This window comes from Macrobrachium nipponense, chromosome 21 (assembly GCF_015104395.2).
Source record: "Macrobrachium nipponense isolate FS-2020 chromosome 21, ASM1510439v2, whole genome shotgun sequence".
NCBI lineage: Eukaryota > Metazoa > Arthropoda > Malacostraca > Decapoda > Palaemonidae > Macrobrachium > Macrobrachium nipponense.
In genome coordinates this window covers 31,900,419-31,922,814 of record NC_087212.1, presented here as the reverse complement: position 1 = coordinate 31,922,814, position 22,396 = coordinate 31,900,419, and the positions used below count along the sequence as shown (strand labels likewise).

At 37.2% G+C, this 22,396-nt stretch overlaps 1 protein-coding gene across 3 annotated transcripts in view; it reads right to left on the bottom strand.

Moving 5' to 3' along the window:
* LOC135197901 (dual oxidase 2-like) overlaps positions 1-22,396 on the bottom strand; it is a 1,007,375-nt gene that overhangs the window by 141,258 nt on the left and 843,721 nt on the right. For 2 of the 3 annotated variants that reach the window (XM_064225123.1, XM_064225124.1), the window contains one exon: positions 1,411-1,596. In XM_064225123.1, coding sequence (XP_064081193.1) covers positions 1,411-1,596 — 186 coding nt within the window. Of the gene's footprint in view, positions 1-1,410; positions 1,597-3,004; positions 3,067-22,396 lie in introns of those variants that run through there. The other variant, XM_064225125.1, reaches the window with a different exon arrangement.

The following is a 22,396-nucleotide window of genomic DNA, read 5'->3' as shown; positions in this document are numbered from 1 at the left end:
GCACTTGAATTACAACCGCGTAAACATTACTGATAAAACCGAACGAAAAATATCAAATAACGGTTCTTTTCTAGATAGTGACCGCCAAGGGTCCATTTTTTTTATAACACGGCATGTATCCACCTTTTCGGCGTGTTTAGTACATACCCGTTGGGGGATGACCGTTAAAACCTAAACAAAAGACTGTCAATATCATGAAGAACAACATATATCAAAGTTACACAAAGGAGATAATTAAAAGAACATGCATTTCCGCTGTATATGAATTTTGTTACGTTATCCCATTTGCACAGTCATAACTTTATATTTTACAGAGAACCATTTTAATGTGAAGACCATACATAACCTGTACGTCCATGAGGACTACGCAGTCGTTTTATAGCATATAACAGTAATAACTTCCGCCACTAAGAAAATTAATAACTTCCGCCACTAAGACAAGTACTCTCAACATTTTGCTTATCTATATTCCAACATTCTTGAGTTCCATTTGTGATCAAGATTAATCATTTTAGAATAAATTAAATCTTCATTTCCCAACATTCAAACAAACAAGACGCTACATCAATTCACATAAGGATTAACCGAGGAATAAAAATGTAAGTCTTTGGAAGTCTTCTTAATCGACAAAACGCAAGTCTTTCACTATGAGATCCTGATAGGTAGTATAGCAACATACGGATCTTTCCTAGACAGTGACCCTCGAGGGTTTTAACCCAGCATGTATCCAACTTTGGGACGTGTTTAGTACAAGGCCGTTGGGAATGACCGTAAAAACCTAAACAAAAGACTGTCAATATCATAAATATAATGACCCCGAAGAAACATTAGTCCTAGATAACGACCCTCGAAAACCATAGGCGTAACTGCGGCGGGCTCGTGCCCCCCCTCCATTTTGAGTTCATGAAGCTTGTGGTAAAAGCCTAAGCTTAACTTTCATATTATTATTATTATTATTATTATTATTATTATTATTATTATTATTATTATTATTATTATTATTATTATTAAAGTTTTATACATCAAGTAGTATGGCTGTTTTTTTTTCATACGAAGATAAGTTGAGTTTTACTATATTAACTGTAAGAAATATATAAATTTTCTTTCTTTTATATAAAAACGTGATTCCCAAGCTGATAGGCTTAAATATTTTAAAACAATCTTAATAACTTTTCATATGATTTAATGGACTCCTAGTTACGCCTATGCCGAAAACCCTGGGGGTTACTATTTAGGAAAAATCCCGACATACAAAACAAAATATTCTTATAAAATCCAATGTCCCTTTCGTACAATCATCAACAATTTAGGCCATGAAAACTTAACATAAGGAAAAAGAAATCTTAACTACCACTTATGGTTCTTAACTCGAAGTAAACTATACCTAACAGATTCACTGAAAATACTTACTTATCCGTTAGGCTGCATCCTGCAATCAGCCAATCCAAAAAGCGAAATCCTCCATTGTTCCTGCTGAAGTCTGTCCTCCAAAGACACGGCCTAGGTCGCTCGTCTGGATGTTCTTGGGGAGGGCACTCATTCTGCTGGGCGCTGGCGGTAAGCCAACAAGCCAGGTAGAATGCTCCACTCGCCAGCCTGCGGTTTGGATAATGAAAGTTCTAAGGGAATGGCAGTGTAGGGATTTGGAATGATTACAAATTCATATGAACGACGATGGCTATCGATTTCGTGATATGAAATACGACTGGGACATTTAAAATAAATGTGAAAAAAAAAAAAATATAGGGACATCTTCATGGAAACATATCACCAACACCATAAGGAAAACAGGTTTTGTAAATAAGCCTGGGACATTTAACATAAATGGGAAATAAATATGGGAGCAGCTTTTGGGAAACATGTCACCAACACCTCAAGTGAAACATGTCACCAGCATCTTTAGGGAAACACTTCCTCAACATGAAAGTGGTGAAGAAACAGAAAACGTCAGCTTTCTTGTAACGTGGTACAAGGGTGCGTTCACACTACAATAAAACGTGGAATAACCACACGTTGGAAACTTAACCCATTCATACCGCAAACAGGATGAAAGAAAGTCAGTGACCCTAAGTGGAGAACGAAACTTTGGCAAATGCTGCAGGACCGTATGAAGCACTGGTTAGTTACCAATAAGTCGTTGATTTGTATTCAACCTGTTTGAGATGTGTCGTGTAATTCTGATATGATTTGCTGTAGTGTGGGCGTCCTCTGAGTATCAAAATGTTGCCAAGAGTTTTCGAGTGGGTCCAAGTCAAGTTCAAGTTGAATCTAACAGAAGCTCTGAGAAACGTTTTAGACTCTTGACATTTACATTAAACTTACAGTTATTGAAATGATAAAAAAAATACTTTTAACATTTCACTGAATAGAGGGGGACAATACAGTCACTGTCACATTCACACTTATAACTGCCGAACATCACTATTTTGTTTTAATAGGTAGTCTAACTGAAAATAGCATAGCAGAGACTTTAGGCTTACAATTAAATTTTGTTGAAGCTTCGAGCGGCCGAGTTAGGACCATGGACCAAAGATATTACAACAATATCTTAAGCACAAGAAACCCCATGAATGTGCAAACGAATAACGGTGAAATGGCTTCGTTTGTATCAAAAATTATCAACAACTATTTTGCAGAACAAACACTACTCACACAATGTACCTCACAGGCAATAATACAGCAATATCAACGCAACATGTCCTTACGAAAACCCTTTCATGAAGACAAAATAAAATAGCTTTCTACAAACTTAAAAATTTCGCACAGAAAAAAGAAAAACAAATTCTTCTAATAACAATGCTTCTTGCGAACCGAATAAAATGTCCTAAGAATGCAAATGTCACACAGATGGAACAAAATTCCTTTCTGACAAAAATTTAACACAGCAAAATGGCCCCTATAACAACACAAGCTCTCACATACGGAGATTAAAAGCTTTGTAATAACACGAAATTTCACACAGACACAAGATGATTTTGTAATAACCAAATTTTTTCTACTGCACCTCATCTCTCTGGATGCCAGTGGGAGAGTGTGAATGAGCAGTTTCTTTCAAGCCACGCTGGGCACTCACTGCCCCAAACATCCGGTTTTCTACAGGAAATAAACTCTCTCTCTCTCTCTCTCTCTCTCTCTCTCTCTCTCTCTCTCTCTTTCAGCTTGTACTACCATATTCACTAGATTTTGGGTAATCTATTCTCTCTCTCTCTCTCATTGTGGGAACTTCTTTACATACAAGATATGTGACACATGGAATAAACTGCCACCACATGCTGTAAACAGCAACAGTGTGGAAAAGTTTAAAAGATAGCTAGACAAAATCATTAAGACACTGTGACTGAACAGTAAAACCTGCTTCAAGAGATAAGCGAGCACACGATGTCTCCTCGGTTGGACTAATAAGTCTTTGAGACATCTTAATCCTTGTAACTCTCTCTCTCTCTCTCTCTCTCTCTCTCATTTTACTACTATATTCACTCGGTTTTAGGTAATTTATTGAGATTACCTAAAAGTTGAGTAGCTTGCTTTCTGCAAAAAGAGTTGAACTAAACGTTTACTCCTACGATGCTTAAGCGTAAATTTAGTTTGATATACTGAAATAATGTGATCTTGTGAAGACGACGATCACAAAATCAAGCGTCTGGACAAGTTTCTGCTTGCTTCGTGCTTTTCATAATAACACGTAGTTTACTAACGACAAGGTTATCCACTTTTATCCAGACTATTAATTATATCAAACAACAAATGGAATGTTCGGTTTGACTAGGTGTTAAATAAAGAAAAAATCAAACGCAGTAAAGCATAAATGATCAAAATGTAAGATATAAAAAATACATCTGCTCTGAGCTTTGGTAACAACATCGACTACTCTTTCTGAAGGATTTGGATCTTAATTCTTCAATTAATAATCACAGGATGAAATGAATGCATAAATAATGAACTAGATCAACAGCTACGCTGTACTCCAAGTAAGGGGTATAATAGGAATTATTAAACATGTTATTTGCTGACATGAATCATGTCAGCAATGACTATATATGTAAATTATTTTACAACTTAAAACTTATACAAAATGAGGTTAAATCACACTTTTGAATACATTCATAACCAGGGTGGAGGCATCGAAATAATAATAATATTTTTTTGCTTAGAATATGATGTATAATGATCAACACTGAATGTCCTTAGAAAGTCCAACCGCATTAGACTTCTAGAATACTACAGGTGTTGTTGTATGGTAGAAGTTGGAAGAAATGTGTTTTTTATAAGACACTATAAAAAAAGTCGTAGAAGTGGTAATCAAGAATGTGCATTGTCCACTGATTATTTTGCTTCATGTTGGCAACATAAAACATTGACTTATATCCCACACTACTATGAATGATATGGGAGAACTAAGTGTAGCCAACACTGAAGTCGACCATACTCACTACTTCAGCTTATGTATGAACACACATGATGGGGCAAAAAAGATGGCAGTTCCAAAAGGACACGTTCAGGGAATTTAGCAGACAAAGCCAAAGTCAAAATTAGAGAAAACTCCAGAGATCATTCTCCCAACCTCTGAAAAGCACGGCTGGTTAAGACCCGCTAAGACAGGTCGGCCAGACATGGGATTAGTGATGAAATACCCGAGTCGACAGCCTACAATGAACCATGGCAGTTAAATAGTTAGTACTATTGAAAAAAAAAAATATATATATACTATATATATATATATATATATATATATATATATATATATATATATATATATATATATATATATATATATGTTACTTAAGGAGAAAATCTTTTTTATTTACTGAACGTCCGTGGTATGCTGAGTAATCCTCTTTACAATTTTCGTCAAGATATCGTTTAAAATAATGGGAATACAAAGTTCTTACCCTCGCTATCGATAGAAAAATTAACTTACAGTTGTACCATATGAGAATTTATTTTATAACACAATAACTGACACTCGTAAATAATTAGGGCACTGATAGACTAACATTTACTAGAAAGTAAATACAAAATTAACGCGTGACGTCAATGTCTGGCCGAACTTTCTTAGTTGAGCTACAACGAGATCTGAGGAGGTTCAGAGGAATTCATATTTTTGTATCTTCGATGCAATACCTGACACTCCGTTCTGTCGTCTGGTGGGTTTCTTGCCGGCTCAGTTTGGGATTTACTGACTTTGTCATCTATATCATCAATGGCTATATACAAATAATACCTTTTAAAAGCAATGTTATCCTTTTTTTAATGTTACGGAATCTGTGCACAGGCCATGCTAGTAGAGTGTAGTATATCCCAGCTTGCCAACTATCTGACCTCAAATTTAGAAGTACTTCAGTAGGCAACATAATATTGCCATCACTATTAATTAACTTTCACGAGATTGTCTCTCATACAAATACTAATCATTAAATGGCAGTATATATCTGACCTTAAATTTAGGAGCACTTCAGTAGGCTACATAATATTACCACTAACATTAGAGTTCACGAGATAGTCTCTCATACAAATACTATTAGCGAATGGCAGTCTGTTTTCAAGTTTTACTCCCTGAGGAAACATGCTAACCTTCAAATTACTGATGATCTATAAACTATTAACGCTTTCAGGTTAAAACAGTTACTTTTCATTAATTTAACGCTGAAGTGTACTCGTACGCATCAATAAGGTATGGACCCTTCCACCCTAAAAATGCCGTGAAATCCCTTCGCGTCCCTTAAACTTTTGTCTAAAAAGTTTCTGAAAATCAACAACAGAAAGGAAAATGAGCGTTCTTTTAGCATTTGGGAGGAATTGTTCAAATCGTGACGGAAATATGACCAAAAGTGACATATCCCCACCATTCTAGTTTTGAAACTTCCTTATTACACGAAACTGCGACAAAATTTATATGGCTATGGTATACAACGGCATCTATATCAAGGTTTTTCTGGTCTCGTCCGTTCTCCCGAAGATCGGTACATAAATTAACGAACACCCCGCACATAATATATATTATATGCAGTGTTGCCATAATACGCACGCAACCTTACGCTTCCTTGAATACTTCCAAAATCCTCTTTTGAGGCAGATTGTTGAAAAGAGAGACTTCGAGTGTTATACGGAAACAGTCACGTGAATTTTATGAAAGGTATTTTGTCAGCAGACAAAGAGATAAAGTCTCTGACATGGATTTGGTAACACTGAGTACATATCTCTTTGTCTGTCGCACATATTTTCGCAGGTGTATAACCTGGTCTCATACATAACGACACACTGCCGGTGACACGACCGTACTGTGTCCATAAGTCATTGTTGACGTAATGAATATGAAAACAATGGCCTTCTATATTTTGTGGAATACTTGGATAAATTAATTATTGGCTGTAGTCACCACCATATTCCCGTAAGTCTTTATTCTTCATAAAAGTGAAAGAAAGAATAACTTGAAGTTCCTTCAGCAAAGAAATAATCTTACGCGTCTGACCGTAAGATCCCCGCTTGCCGGTCCTGTTTTGACCCTAAAATATTTTCGTTTACAATTTATGACGAACATGACAGTATTGATCATGAACAGCACTTTTAGGCATTGAAAAAAAAAAGCTTGTGAAGCAAAATTCACAAGCTTAAATAGTAAAAAATCTGCACTTACGTACACGGTCTAACCTTTTCGATTATGCCTGTGTAATAGTACCTTTAAAAAATAAAACACATATAGAACTGACCAAACTTAAAACTACAGAATCTGAAGATCGAATGACACTGGGAACGAATTTCATCATCTCGCCACAGCGCACAAGAACTACAAGATGACGACGGCGCTGTGGATAAGGCTTAAGGTTACAAGGTAGAGAACCAGACTTTGGCTCTTGTGGCTGGTCGTTGCTAGGTTCTGGTGTTGTTCTCTATGAATCCGCTGAATAAAGCTGAATCCTATATCTATGCCTTGACAACACATGTGTAGAGAGAGTGGTAGAAAACACCTGCTCCAAAGGTCACACAAAACCTGACATGCTTATTCCGCTATGTAACATAGGTGCTATTGTATGTGATGTGTGCCCTAATTATGGTTTCTGTGTTCGTGTTTTTTCATCAAGAGAAGGTTTTGTTTACTATTTCCTCTATCACCAATGATCCAATTTGTATAGGAAAACTTCTTTGAACTCAACTTTAGTCCAAGTTGAAAGAAAAACCGATACTTTACTACACTAAACGAATGATCATATACAATAAGATCAGCAGAAACTATTTAGTATCACAGAAAGGTTTAAAAATATTATCTAAGGCAAATGTGATGCAAGGCGGATTTCCTTGTTAAATCCCAAGCTGAAATTACATAGTTTTAATTAAGTTCTGCAAGAGAAGTTTCTGTTCGTTAACTTCCCGCACCACACGTGAGCACAAAATCATTAGGTTCTTTCCACACATTAACCGTAAAATATACTTAGTACGGGAATAAATCATAAAACGTTGTTCAAAGTGACGATTCGCTATGGTCTCCTGCCTATGTTCTTACAAAACTGATATTTGCTGAAAAGTATTTACCCTTCAAAGCAATGAATGACACGAAACTTTCAGACTGTATACTTCTTAAATATAATGTGATTTTGACTCCATGAAATCTATTTTCCCCGACATTTAAGAATAAATCACGATCTGTCCAAAAGAGATATTTTTAAAACCTACTATGAGATTCAGGGCCTCTGTAACACGTTTTTTTCGCAATAACTTTTTATCTATGCATTTCATAAATATAACGCTTATTCACAATACACATTATATCTACACATAAATTTTGACTGTATTCTGCATTACGTAGGTTGAATAAATTTGGTACTTATAATGTAAAAGTTACTTTTTTTGAAGACGGGCCAACTTACTTAGAGAAAAGGTTTCGAACGCACTCGTTACGTAACTTACGACAGCATTACTTCCCTCTTTCTCGATGGATGATTGGCTATACGTAACGAAGGCTAGACCTCTGGCAACAATGACATAAAAATGTAAATACAAGCAAAGCAGTACACCTTTATAAATTCTGAAACCTCTCCACTGATAATTGTCATAATGAACAAACTAACAAAATATGTTAATAAATACAAAAACACTTCGATTATTGGTCTAACTCCAAAATAAGTTTCCTAAGAAATTACAGTCTACTTTATAGGTCACAATCAGATTGACAAGATGTATGGAATAGTTGGTAATTTTCAAAAACATAATAGACAAGCTTGATTTGATAACTGCTATATCCAATGTCAAGCAATGTTTATTTATTGGCTATCTACCTATTTACTAAAAAAAAAAATAAAAAAAAATAAAAAAAAAATAGCCGTTACCGTATTTTGGCTTTGAACCTTCACCAATAATTATCGTCAGAATGATGACTTCATGAGGCTCCACCCACTTTTGCCTCGTTATAATTCAGGATAACACTGAAGGCTATCATGGGTATTGTTGGATTAGAAAATTTAACTGCTGGCTATAAAAACTCATTTCTCGAATAGTTGCAAGAAGTGCTAAATGATCCTCAAGGATCCCAGCAGTTGGCCTAAACATTTAATTCATGTATATTACTGCTATTACTACAGTAGTATTACTACACTAGCACAGATACCCCACCCACATCTATGTATCGTTCCGCCATTCATAAAGTCTTTGTCATGGCCACAGGCTTTCTCTTGACTGTAAAAAGTTGCAAGTCGTAAGACAAATGCAGTTTTGCAACCACGGGGAAAATTCCAAATCCTGTTAGCCATTATTAACTGCTATGGGTTTCAGAGCCGATGGAATAAGGTGAATGAGTTTCTGTCTGGTGGATGGGCAGGGAAACATTTTGTCAAATGTTGTTTACCTTGCTTATGTAATGAATGTTTTTTTACTCTTGGCTCGTAATCATTGGCCATGGCATCGGCTGGATAATTTTTACTCTATAAAAATTAAAACTATCAGGTTTAGGTCATTGATAATGCTGCCAAAATTTGTGTGTGGTTGTAAAATATACATATGTCAACTTCCAGCTACATCCGATGCTTTGATAAGGAGCAAAGTCCAAAAAACCGTGTTACAGAGGCCCTGAATCTCATAGTAGGGTCACTTCAGCTTAAATGGAGACATTCTGATAACTTCACGTTGTTATAAACATAATAACATGACATCCACTATTCGTCCACTAGAACTGTCATAAGATTAATAGGTTATCCAGATCATTAATCATCCTCACGTTTTGAGAATACGAGTATATAATGCCATACTTGGTTCTAAAATGCATTTTTGCGTCTTGAACACCCGAAATACGAAAAAAATCAACTAAAACACGTCATCAGAATCACGAAGGCAAAATATATTGTTAACCACTTAGTATTTTAAAGGTAAGTGACATCAGGACACTATATACTATTGACGAAATTTACCATTTCCTCCTGAAAAAAAGGTGCGGGGCTGAATTCTGAGGTATGTGGCGTGGACTGAGCTTAAAGCCACGCCCACTACGTCTATGGATATTAAAACGGGACGAATAGATGAAAGACACACATTGGGAGCTACGCATATTCCCTGGTGAGTTTTACGGTGAGCACTGGCTTGGGTAACGCTATATAGACCACACTTTCCGATCATTTGATTTTTTTTCTACACCAGGTCACTGTATTGACGTGCTTTTTATTCAACAGTTATTTTTCTTAATTCGTGTACCTTCACGGAAGGTTTTTAGTAGCTGACGAGTCTACAGCTCTTGCAGAATTTTTAATTTTTTTATTTGGTGCTCATTCCATTTACATACGCTTCCTTGACTACGTAGGACTCGCCATCAGTTTTTTTTTCACCTTTTCTTTCTATGATTCTCATCAACGTTCATCACCTTTTCTGCGGTCAGAACATATCCAAGAATAGATTTAAATAACGTCCCCTTCTCCCTACCAAACTCCCTACCTCGACTCTCTCTCTTTGCCCATAACAATATTGCGAGAGACTTCCATCGTTCAAGCTATTTACATGTCTCTCTCTCTACTTCCCCCCACTGTTCCTGTAAAATGGAATCAGGGGCTTTGGAATTCTATCCCTCATTATGTGTTCCCGGTTCACACCACTATTTCCTTCAATAGACAACTTCATCATTACTTTTGTAGTATAGCTCTACCCTCCTCCCTGCTTTCCCCCTTCGTCTGCTTCGACCCTGGTCTAGAAAAAGGTATTAGTCTGTACGTTCCATTGACCTGTATCTAAACCATCTAGGTTAACAAAAGAATGAACTTTAAAGAATCATTACTCATTGATTAACGGATTGATTTTTATCCTTCTAGTTTCCGTGTGCGTTCACCATGAAGTGGGTCCTCTTGCTCTCTCTCTCCTGACCGTTTGCTTGGTAAGTAAACGAAGCTTTACTACTATAAGATTCAGGGCCTCTGTAACACGGTTTTTTCGTAATAACTTTTTATCTATGCATTTCATAAATATAACGCTTATTCAGAATACATATTATATCAACACATAAATTTTGAGTGTATTCTGTACTACGCAGGTTGAATAAATTTGGTACCTATAATGTAAAAGTGACCTTTTTTGAAGACGGGCCAACTTACTCAGAGGGAAGGTTTCGAACGCACTCATTACGTAACTTATGACAGCATTTCTTCCCTCTTTCTCGATGGATGATTGGCTATACGTAACGAAGGCTAAACCTCTGGCAACAATGACATACAAATTTAAATACAAGCAAAGCAGTACACCTTTATGAACTCTGGAACCTCTCCACTGATAATTGTCATAATGAACAAACCAACAAAATATGTTAATAAATACAAAAACGCTTCGATTATTAGTCTAACTCCAAAAATAAGTTCCCAAAGAAATTACAGTCTACTTTATAGGTCACAATCAGATTGACAAGATGTAGGGAATAGTTGGTAATTATCAAAAACATAGTAGACAAGCCTGATTTGATAACTGCTATATCCAATGTCCAGCAATTTTACTGAAAAAAAATAGCCGGTACCGTATATTGGCTTTAAACCTTCACCAATAATTATCGTCAGAATGGTGACTTCATGAGGCTCCACCCACTTTCGCCTCGTTATAATTCAGAATAACACTGAAGGCTACCATGGGCATTGTTGGATTAGAAAATTTAACTTCTGGCTTTAAAAACTAATTTCTTGAGTAGTTGTAAGAAGTGCTAAATGATCCTCAAGGATCCCAGCAGTTGGCCTAAACGTTTAATTCATGTATATCACTGCTATACTGTTGCGGCACTACTGCTACAGTAGTATTACTACGCTAGTACTGATACCCCACCCACATCTATGTATCGTTCCGCCATTCATAAAGTCTTTGGGTTTCAGAGCCGATGGAATTTCTGTCTGGTGGATGGGCGGGGCAACATTTAGTCAAAAGGTGTTTGTTTACCTTGCTTACGTAATGAATGTTTTTCGACTCTTGGCTCGTAATCATTGGCCATGGCGTCGGCTAGATCATTTTTACTCTATAAAAATTAAAACTATCGGGTTTAGGTTATTGATAATGCTGACAAAATTTGTGTGTGGTTGTAAAATATACATATGTCAACTTTCAGCTACATCCGATGCTTTGACAAGGAGCAAAGTCCAAAAAACCGTGTTACAGAGACCCTGAATCTCATAGTAGTCCTTGTTCGACTTTTGAAATCTCTGAAGATTTTACGACATATGCATCAGTTTTGCTGTCTGCTATAGTGAGGAACGATCGAGTCATTCTTAAGACTGGATAATGTGGAACGGATCATGTCAAGATTAGCCAAACTACTATTTTTCAAGACAATATTATACCACTTTGATTGATATATGTCCATATACATATTATTAAATAATATAATATCATGATATATATCTATATATATATATATATATATATATATATATATGTATATATATAATTATATATATTATATATTTATATAGTATATATATATATATATATATATATATATATATATCTATATTATGTATATATATATATATATATATATATTATATATCATATATATACATATTAGATAGATATATATATATCTTCTACATAGATAATTATATATATGTATGTAATATATTACATATATGATATATATATATATATATATATATATTATATATATATATATATATATATATATATATATATATATATATATATATATATATAGTATATATATATAATATATATATATATATACGTATATATATATATATATATATATATATATATATATATAGTATGTATGTATTTATTTATTTTTTTTGCGGTAATTGCAAACTGCAAATACGACGTCAGTTAACGTGATTCACAGCCTAAGTTGCGGTATGTCCATCATGAAGGGAGATTCGAACTTTAGGTGGATCCCGCAGGGGAGGTAGTGTCGTGAGGCGGTTCCCTGTAGGCGCTACTTAAGGTTCTCTGCAACGTCCCTTCGGCCCCTAGCTACAACCCCTTTCAGTCCTTTTACTGTGCCTCCGTTTATAAGTCTTTCCATCTTTATTTCCACCTTCCTTAGCAATTGTCTCATGGTGCGAGTGCGAGGTTTCCTACTTTTACAAACTTTAAAATATTAAACTGGCAATTTCCCCTTCAGCGCTGAAAGAGCTCATAGGTCCCAGTGCTTGGTCTTTGGCCTAAATTCTATATTCCATTCCAAACGAAGTGGAAGCTATTCTGAATATTTTAATGATGAAACTTTACCGAAGACTTTTCATATTTTCACCCAATTAAACTGATAACGTTGAAATTAGTTCCGTATGGATCATGTCAGGATTAGCGAACCCACTATTTTTCAAGACAATATTATACCGCTTTGATTAATATATATATATATATATATATATATATATATATATATATATATATATATATATATATATCTAATAAAAGGAGCCCATAAAAACACCAAAATGTAGAGAAAAGTACTATATTTCAGAGGACTGCTGTCTCTCTCTTTCAGGTATATGAATGAGAAAAGTTTACAGAAAAGGTGGTATTTATACCAAGAGATTCGTCCACAAGTAAGCCAATTTAGGTCACCCCCGCTGATAATCTTCCTTTAATCTTCTTAAGCGTTGTTGAATGAACACTGCGTCGACGATGTCCGATGTCCAATTCCCTTTTGAGATGTTCATTACCTGCTTCTCTTTTATTAAGGCCGATTCCATCATTTGACTCTTGTACCGGCAGTTGCTGCTATAAATTACACGTGACATATTCCAGTTTATTCTATGGTTATGTTCATTTATATGGTTGAAAATAGCCGAGTTCTGTTGTCCATACCTAACTGACCGTTTGTGTTGTATTAATCTCTGGGGAAGTGATTTACCTGTAAATCCGATGTAAGATTGGTCACAGTCCTGGCATGGGATCTCATATACCCCAGAGTCTTTGGGCGATGTCTTTTGTTGGACGTTAATCAGGGATTTGGCTAAGGTATTTGGGTAGGTAAATGCAAAAGGGTTGGATTTCCCAAGGGTGTGAGTTACTCTCTTAATCGTCTCCAGGTGGGGAATTTTTATTTTATTGTTGGGTGTGTCTCTGGTCTTGTCTTTAGGGGGTCGGTAGAAAATTACGTTTGCTTTTTGAATTGCTTTCTCAATTATATGGTCAGGATACTTTAAAGATGAAAGTTGCTTGCGAATTAGTTCAAATTCTTTTTCCAGGAAATCTGGGGAACAAATTCGTAAGGCTCTTAAGAATAGGTTGCTAGCTACACCTATCTTGATAGTGTTGTCATGATAGCTAAAGTAGTGAATATATGAAAGTGAGAACGTTGGTTTTCTGTATATGGTAAATTTGTATTCTGTCGTGTCTCTGATTATTAAAACATCAAGAAAAGGAATTTTGTTGTCTGTTTCCCATTCAACTTTAAATTTGATGCTGGGCACTAATGCGTTTAATTTTGAGAGGAATTCATTAAAATTACCCCACTTATTATCCCAAAATGTAAGTATGTCATCCACGTATCTCATCCACAGCATGTTTTTGGTGTTTTTATGGGCTCCTTTTATTAGATGGAATTCTGTTGTTACAGAACATTTTTACCAGTCATATATATATATATATATATATATATATATATATATATATATATATATATATATATATAAGTCATATCACATTTCCGTGATTCATATACATACATCGAGCTACAATGTCCTTTAACATCTAATTCGCTCTACCTTGGAATTAATATATTTTCATATATGCTTAACCGAAGGGGAATTTTTTCTCGATAATAGACTTGCCTGGACCAGGGCGCGAACCCATGGATCCTTTCAAATCCAGGAACGTCAGTGAGGCTTTTGCCTACTACACCACCGCGGTGGTGTAGTAGGCAAAAGCTTCACTGACGTTCCTGGATTTGAAAGGATTCATGGGTTCGCGCCCTGGTCCAGGCAAGTCTATTATCGAGAAAAAATTCCCCTTCGGTAAGCATATATGAAAATATATTAATTCCGAGGTAGAGCGAATTAGATATTAAAGGACATTGTAGCTCGATATAGATATATATATATATATATATATATATATATAAATATAGTATATATAGATATATTATATATATACTATAATAATTATATATATATATCTATATATATATAGATATATATATATATATAGATATATATATATATATATATATATATATAAAAATATATATATATATATATATATATAATATATATATATATATATAGGGGCCGACGGCACGTTCCAGAGAACCTTAAGTAGCGCCTACAGGGAACCGCCTCACGGCACTGCGGGATCCACCTAAAGTTCGAATCTCCCTTCATGATGGACATACCGCAAACTTAGGCTGTGAATCACGTTAACTGACGTCGTATTTGCATTTTGCAGTTACCGCTGAAAAGCCCGTGACGACTGACCGATGACAATACTCTGTTTTTTTCCATCTGTCCATCGCCTGTGGTGTTTGCGTATGGTAACACTGCGTCCCTGGCTTTAGATAGTTACGCTATGTGTAAGTTTTAGGTAAATAAAAGGATATCTGGGTGTACATTTGCAAATGAAAAGTGTTTTAATAATTTATTTTATGCGAATTACACCGTTAATATTCGAAATAGGATATTAGTATTGTTGTTGAATGTAAGCTGAATGTAACTATCTAAATTTCGGGACACAATATTACCATAAGCAAACACCACAAGCGGGTGGACAGATGGAAAAAAAATCGAGTATAGGCTGATTTAACATCGAGTTATCTGACGCCATCACGACAAAGATCACAGATCGTTAATTTACTGCTACAGGTCCAGGCACTGCCCCAGAATGAGAAGAAGAATAAAGGGCCAAGACCTGTGTCGTCGATGAACAGTAGTAAACGAGAGGTGGTCGGCGTCAGAGGAAAGACAGACGAAGAAGCGCTGCGCAGAAAGAAGAGAAATGCTGAAGAGCCTGCGCAGCCCAAACGCAATGTTGACATTGATGTGAACATTAATGTGGATGACTCAAAGAGCGATGTTGACATAGATGTTAATGTCGGGGTGAAAGCCGGTTAGTTCGTTTAAAGTTATCCAGTCGTTGTCATGAAATATATATATAATTTCTTTTTGTTCATGATATTTCAAGGTATTTTCCCTCTTGACATCTTGTTTAAAATTTAAGGTTCCAAGTCCTTTTTTCTGAATATACCAAATGATTATAATATATAAGAATTCTTCACATTTTTAACATACTAGGAACTAGGTTATAAGTCATAGCCCTAAGTGAATGATCAATTTAAGCACCAGCACAGCACATCTGGCCTGCTTTCAAGCACTGACTTCATTGCACTTAAAGAGTTGGATTGGAACACTGCTGCCTTTGAGTGCTAGTTTTGGAGGGGCTTAACGGAGCTTCTCAGAGGAATTATTTCTTCCACGTCAAATAATTTTCTTTTCGAGGATATACTTACAGGATACGTCGCCATTTTGGTTTTAGCATCTCCAATGAGCTGAAAGGAAGACAGGAGATTGGTCGTAATTTGGCAGGGAGCAGCGACATTGGAAAATATACAGTGTCCCAACGACTGGAAAGAAACCTACGGGAATGTCACTGGATATCATTTTCATTTACTATTTCGACCAGCGGTTTTCAACCTCCTTCATACCGCGACCCCTCATGAGCAGCTCAGTATGACCGATGACCCCCTTCAAAATTTTCGATTCATGGTGAATCTATATTCACCATGGCGAGTTCCAAGCCTATCTACACGTTTTTATTTATTTCTCCTTCCATAATCGTTAGCAATTTTTTTCCTTTAACGGGTCACAAGTTTACCTTAAAAAGCGATTTATTTTTGCTATTAGTTTCTGCTTCCAAATCTGTTAGGCCTTTTTGCTTTGACGGGTCCAGAGTCTGTTGGGCCTTTTTGCTGTGACGGGTCCAGAGTCTGTTGGGCCTTTTTGCTGTGACGGGTCCAGAGTCTGTTGGGCCTTTTTGCTGTGACGGGTCCAGAGTCTGTCAGGCCTTTTTGCTCTGGCGGGTCCAGAGTCTGTTGGGCTCTTCTGCTCTGCCGGGTCCAGAGTCAGTAGGGCCTTTCTGCTCTGACGGGTCCAGAGTCTGTCGGGCCCTTCTGCTCTGCCGGGTCCAGCGTCTGTCGGGCCTTTCTGCTCTGCCGGGTCCAGAGTCTGTCGGGCCTTTCTGCTCTGCCGGGTCCAGAGTCTGTCGGGCCTTTCTGCTCTGACGGGTCCAAAGTCTGTTAGGCCTTTTTTCCCGGATGGTCCAAAGTCTGGTAAGTCTTTTTGCTCTAACGGATCCAAGGTCTATCTGCTAACACGATTTTTCGCTGTTAATTTGCCGTATACAGTACACGTTCCCACTGATCATTGGAAAATTGTTGAGTGACTAACTGCTTTTCCTGAACATTCTGGGACATTTTTCTGACTGACCGACAAGCTCTCTTGCACAAGTTAAACCCACGGTCTAGGTCCTCGTAGGGAGGTAGTGCCATCAGTGGACTTCATGTGGTGCACTGTAGGCATTATTTAAGGTTCTTTACAGCATACCTTTGGCCGCTAGCTGCAACCACTTCTGTTCCATTAACTGTACCTCCTTTCATATTCTATTTCTTCATCTTACATTCCACCCTCTCCTAACACTGATTCATAGTGCAACTGCGAAGTTTTCCTCCTGTTACACCTTTCAAACCTTTCACTGTCAATTTCCATTTCAGCGCTGAATGACCTCATAGGTCCCAGTGTTTGGCCTTTGGCCTAAAATCTATATTCAACTCAACTCAACCCACGGTCTAATTATAATACCTAGACCTTGGCTAAACCTAAGCCTTGTTTCTGTGAAAAGTAGCAGAACATCCTCCAGAGCGAACAATGGGCGCTCGTCACGACCTGTCATCTTGGGACGGAAACTCGTACTGGCGCAGCTGTCAGCATGGCTCGCCACAGCAGTCAAGTTGAAAAAAGCTGAGACTTCCCCTCGCCCAAGAACGATCTCGCGACCCCCAGAAAAAAGGCTGGCCATCCCCAGGTTGATAATCTCATTGTACCTTTGTATTTATATGTACAAAATTTGCAAATATGACAGTGTTCACTTGTCGTAATGTATTGCAAGCCATCACAATTAAAGGATAATTCCATTTTCCTACTGCTATAAAACCGAATGTTGTGCCTCAAAAAAAATAAATTTCCAGAGAATCATTTACCTTAATCATTTCCGAGTGATATTGAACTCTCAATGCTTTCATAATTGCTATTTTGTATCATAAGTCGACAAAAAAAGTACTGAGAAATGTTAACCAACCATGGGATAAAACTGGATACACAATATAAATACACACACATTATTTATATATATATATATATATATATATATATATATATATATGTATATATGTATATAATATATATATAGTATGTATGTAGTATGTATGTATATAGTATAGTATGTATTATAATATATGTTATATATATATATATATATATATATATATATATATATATATATAAATGTATATATATACACACTACAACCAAATTTGACCGCTTCTCTTATGAGAAACAATAGCAGCCGAACCCGAACAAGGAAGACCTTGGTACCAACGTCATTTACCAGAGAGGATATGCCAGTCTTCTGGAGAAAAAAAAAAGAAGTGCGCTGGACACACTTCCACAAACTCTAAAGATGTCTAAATATATGAAGATTTTGAGAAGAAGCTTTTTTGATAGAAAGTTTAAGGAAAGACCCATCAGGGCGAGCGACCCATGAGCTCAAGGACAGTTGTGGGGATGAGGCAGTAGTATCTCTGAGCGGATTTAGACATGCGATCTTCCTCCATAGTCAGGCCATATCATGGAATGGAATGGAATATAGAATTTAGGCCAAAAGCCAAGCCCTGCGGCCTATGAAGTCCTTCAGCGCTGAAAGGGAAATTGAGAGTAGAAAGGTTTGAAAGGTGTAAGAGGAGGAAACCCTCTCAGTTCCTCGTTGGTTTACGTGCTCGCCTACAGATTCGTGGAATCAGAGGAATGTATTTTTGGTGATTAGAAATTCATTTCTCGACATAATGTGGCTCAGATCCCACAATAAGCTGTGGGTCCCGTTGCCTGGTAACCAATTGGTCCCTAGCCACGTAAAAAATATCCAATCCTTCGGGCCAGCACTAGGAAAGCTGTTTATCAGCTCAGTGGTCTGGTTGAACTAAGATATACTTAACTTTTTTGCACTATGAAACGATTGTTAGGAGAGAGTGGATAGAGAGATGAAAGAGAGAATATGAATGGTGGTGGTACAGTAATGAGGAATGAAAGAGGTGCAGCTAGGGGTCCAAGGGATGCTGCAAAGAACCTTAAGGAATGCCTAAATTGCACTGCACGAGGTGCACTAATGACACCACCCACCTACAAGAATCATGCCATATAATCCTTTGCCTTGCTCTTCTGCTAACAACCATCCCCTCTTCACTCCCTCCCTCTCACTCATCCTTGTACATGCCCATACATTCTCAATCTCGACGCTCTTACCATATCAATAATCTTTACCATCCTGGCACATTTGATTTCTTCCATTTGCAGCCTCTCACGCAGCGAGATCCGCAAAGACAAACTCAGCATCCTCATTTCTGTTTGGCATAGCTTCAGCTTCTACTCCTTTCTTAATGCCAATGTTTCTGACTACACATCAACACTGGTCTCATTATGGCACAAGACCTAAATTTCCATTTGATAAGGCATCAGGTTGTCATACACTGCCCCTGCCACCTCTCTCCATTTCCCCAAGGCTGTTTTTTTATCTTGCTTTCAACCTCCTCTTCCCTCTCTCGCTCCTGGTTTCAAGTTGATCCTAAGTAACTGAAATTCTCTACTTGTTTTAAATATAGGCCTCCCGTATTTCGTATAAATTAACAATCCTCTCAACACCTGCTGGATACCATAACACTTACTTTCACAACACCGAGAATAGAGTAGGATATAGAATTTTGGCAAAGGGCAGGGACCTTTAAGGCCATTCAGGGCTGAAAGGGAAACTAACAGTAAAAAGTTTTGAAAGGCGGAACAGGAGGAAAACCTCACAGTTCCACTATGACACAATTGTTAGGAGAAGGTGGATAACAAGATGGAAGAAAGAGAATATGAAAGGAAGTACAGTAAAAGAATGACGTGTGTTGCAGCTAGTGGACGAAGGGATGCTGCAAAAAACCTTAAATAATGCCTACAGTGCACTGCATGAGGTGATCTGACGGCACTAACCGGCGTCCCCCGTACGGATCATACCACCCAATTCAAGAGATTCCTGTCACCCTTACCCGTCCTTGGAACTTTTCTTCGGTCTCTGCTGTAATCACCAGCTCATCTGATCAAAATTCTATATCTTCTCAATCTTAGTCCCTTCACTTATTACATCTATTCCCAATACAACCAGAAATGGCTAAGTGCCTGTGAGGTCTCAATCAATCACTGGGACCCTCAGGGCATCCTTGCTTCAAAACATATGTATTTGAAATTTCTTCCAAATTTATATATAGAATTGTTCACAGTTTTTTTAGGTATAAGAAAACAAATATGACTGTAAGTAGATGTCGCCTTATTTTTCCATAATGCCAAATGCTACTGTTCTGCTTGCAAGAGTTCTTGACCTGTCAGGGATTTTATACCAATAAATCAGAATACACCTTGATTCTGAGAAGAGACCATCTTTAAGTCTAAGATGATATCCTCATCCCACAAAGCCAATGCCGTCCTCGAGTTTCTGCCAGACCACGTTTTCAAACAGATTGCAGAATGGCTCACCGACCAACAGACCACCGTTACTATGAGGTGCTGAAGGCCCAGCTAAGGTCATCCTTCAGCATGTCATCCGCCATCAGAGCTAAAAAACATTGGGGCAGCAATAGGAAACCAGTGGCCAAAGCACGTCTACAAGCACCTACAACGGCTAGTTAGGATATCAGCCACAGAAGGTCGCCCAGAAACCACGTTGGACCTTGTGAGAGAGGCCCTACTCACAAAATGACCACACCAAATAGTCGCAGCCATCCCAAATGCACCAACCATGGACCTCGACGATTTCCTGAAGACAGACAGCACCGTCCAACTGGCCCACAGCCACAGCAGCCGAAAACAGAAGAACGTCGAAAACACATCTAACTGTATATTGATGTCGCCTTGTTTCTCCCTAATGCCAAATGCTACTTTTCCGCTCACAAGAGTTCTTGACCTGTCAGGGATTTTGGGTTAATAAATTAGAATGCACATTGACTCTGCCTCTTACTCGCCGCTACCTCATATTTGCTGATCCCTGAAGTAAACCGACTATCTGCAAACTTTTGTTTTGCCACAGACTGTCATAAATGATGTCCTTAACCTTCAAATACTACCTCCTTTGTTACTGTATCGAATTCCTTCTCTAGATCTATAACTAAACAGTAAGAGACGGGATCAACTGTACCTCTTCCTCTAATAGAACCGTGCTACCATTCACCAAATTGCATAATTGCCCCTATCTCTCATTAAGTATTCTTTTCAAAACCTTCAGCAGATGTTGTTAGTCTGATTTCTATATAATTGCCACACGCCATAATATCTCCCTTCTGTTTCATTATATTTACCATCCGACTTTCTTCCCAGTCATTCGCCGTTACTTCCTCTTCCCAAATTGCCCTCAACCGTTCCAATATCCATTCTCACCCTCTATACCAAGTACCTCTAACATTTCACTTTGTCGTATTTACTTTTACTGGCTCCTTCACCCTCCACACCTGTTCAAATTACACACTTCTTTTAGATCTGATGTCGACCCACACTCAATTATATATATATATTATATATATATATATATATTATTAATTATATATATCATATAATATTATATATATATATTTATATATATATATATATATATAATATATATATCTTATATATATTTACATATATATATATATATATTATATATATATATATATATATTAGAAGGGGTGATTGATGAATAAGGTCCCTAAGCAATGAAAACATTTACATTTTATACCAGTGAGGATGTTGAAACTGATATCAGTGTGCAGGAAATGACTATTCTTTTGAGTTACACGTTAAACTTTTCAAAAAAATTTTCACTGCTGTTACATTTTTCTGCAAGCTCAATCAATTCTTTCATCCCATCCACGTCAAAATGATTTTATCATCACTGCTGATCCTATTCCGAATAGCATTCTTGAACTCTATCATCAGGTATAAAATGTTGGCCTTTCACACCATTTTCATTTTGGGAATAACCTGATGTATGATGGGACAAATCCGTTTCCGCAATCTGATGACTGTACTATAGCCTAGCATTGCCGGGAAGCTAAAACTATTCTTCCTTTCAGGCCTTACTCTAAGTGGGTCCTGACTCTAGGTATGCATTGCACGAGTGCTCGCTAGGAAGGAGTACCAGCACAATACCTTTCCGAATAAATCGTTACTCCCAGTGTCAGATATTTAGTGTGAATGATTCCTTTTGGATCCTAAAACAGTCAACATTATTTTCTTTGCTGATGGGCTTGTTTTGAATTTCCTAACTGTCGGAGAACCTAGCTCACAGTATTCCATATACTACCTTTTGAGCTGAATTGAATGTAGAATTCAGGCCATAGGCCAAGCACTGGGAAATTGATAGTACAGGGTTTGAAAGATAAAACAGGAGGAAAATCTCGCAGATACACTATGAAAGATAGTTAGGAGAGGGTGGAAAGTAAGATGGAAGAAAGAAAATATGAACAGAAGTGTAGTAAAATGAACGAAAGGGGTTGCAGCTAGGGGCCGAAGCACGCTGCAAAGAACCTAAGTAATGCTTACAGTACACCGCATGAGGTGCACCGGTGGCACTAGCCTCCTACGGGGTACACTAGCTTTTGTTTTATCGGGTCACAATGATGACCCGAAGATTAATCTCACATAGCACTATCGATGAA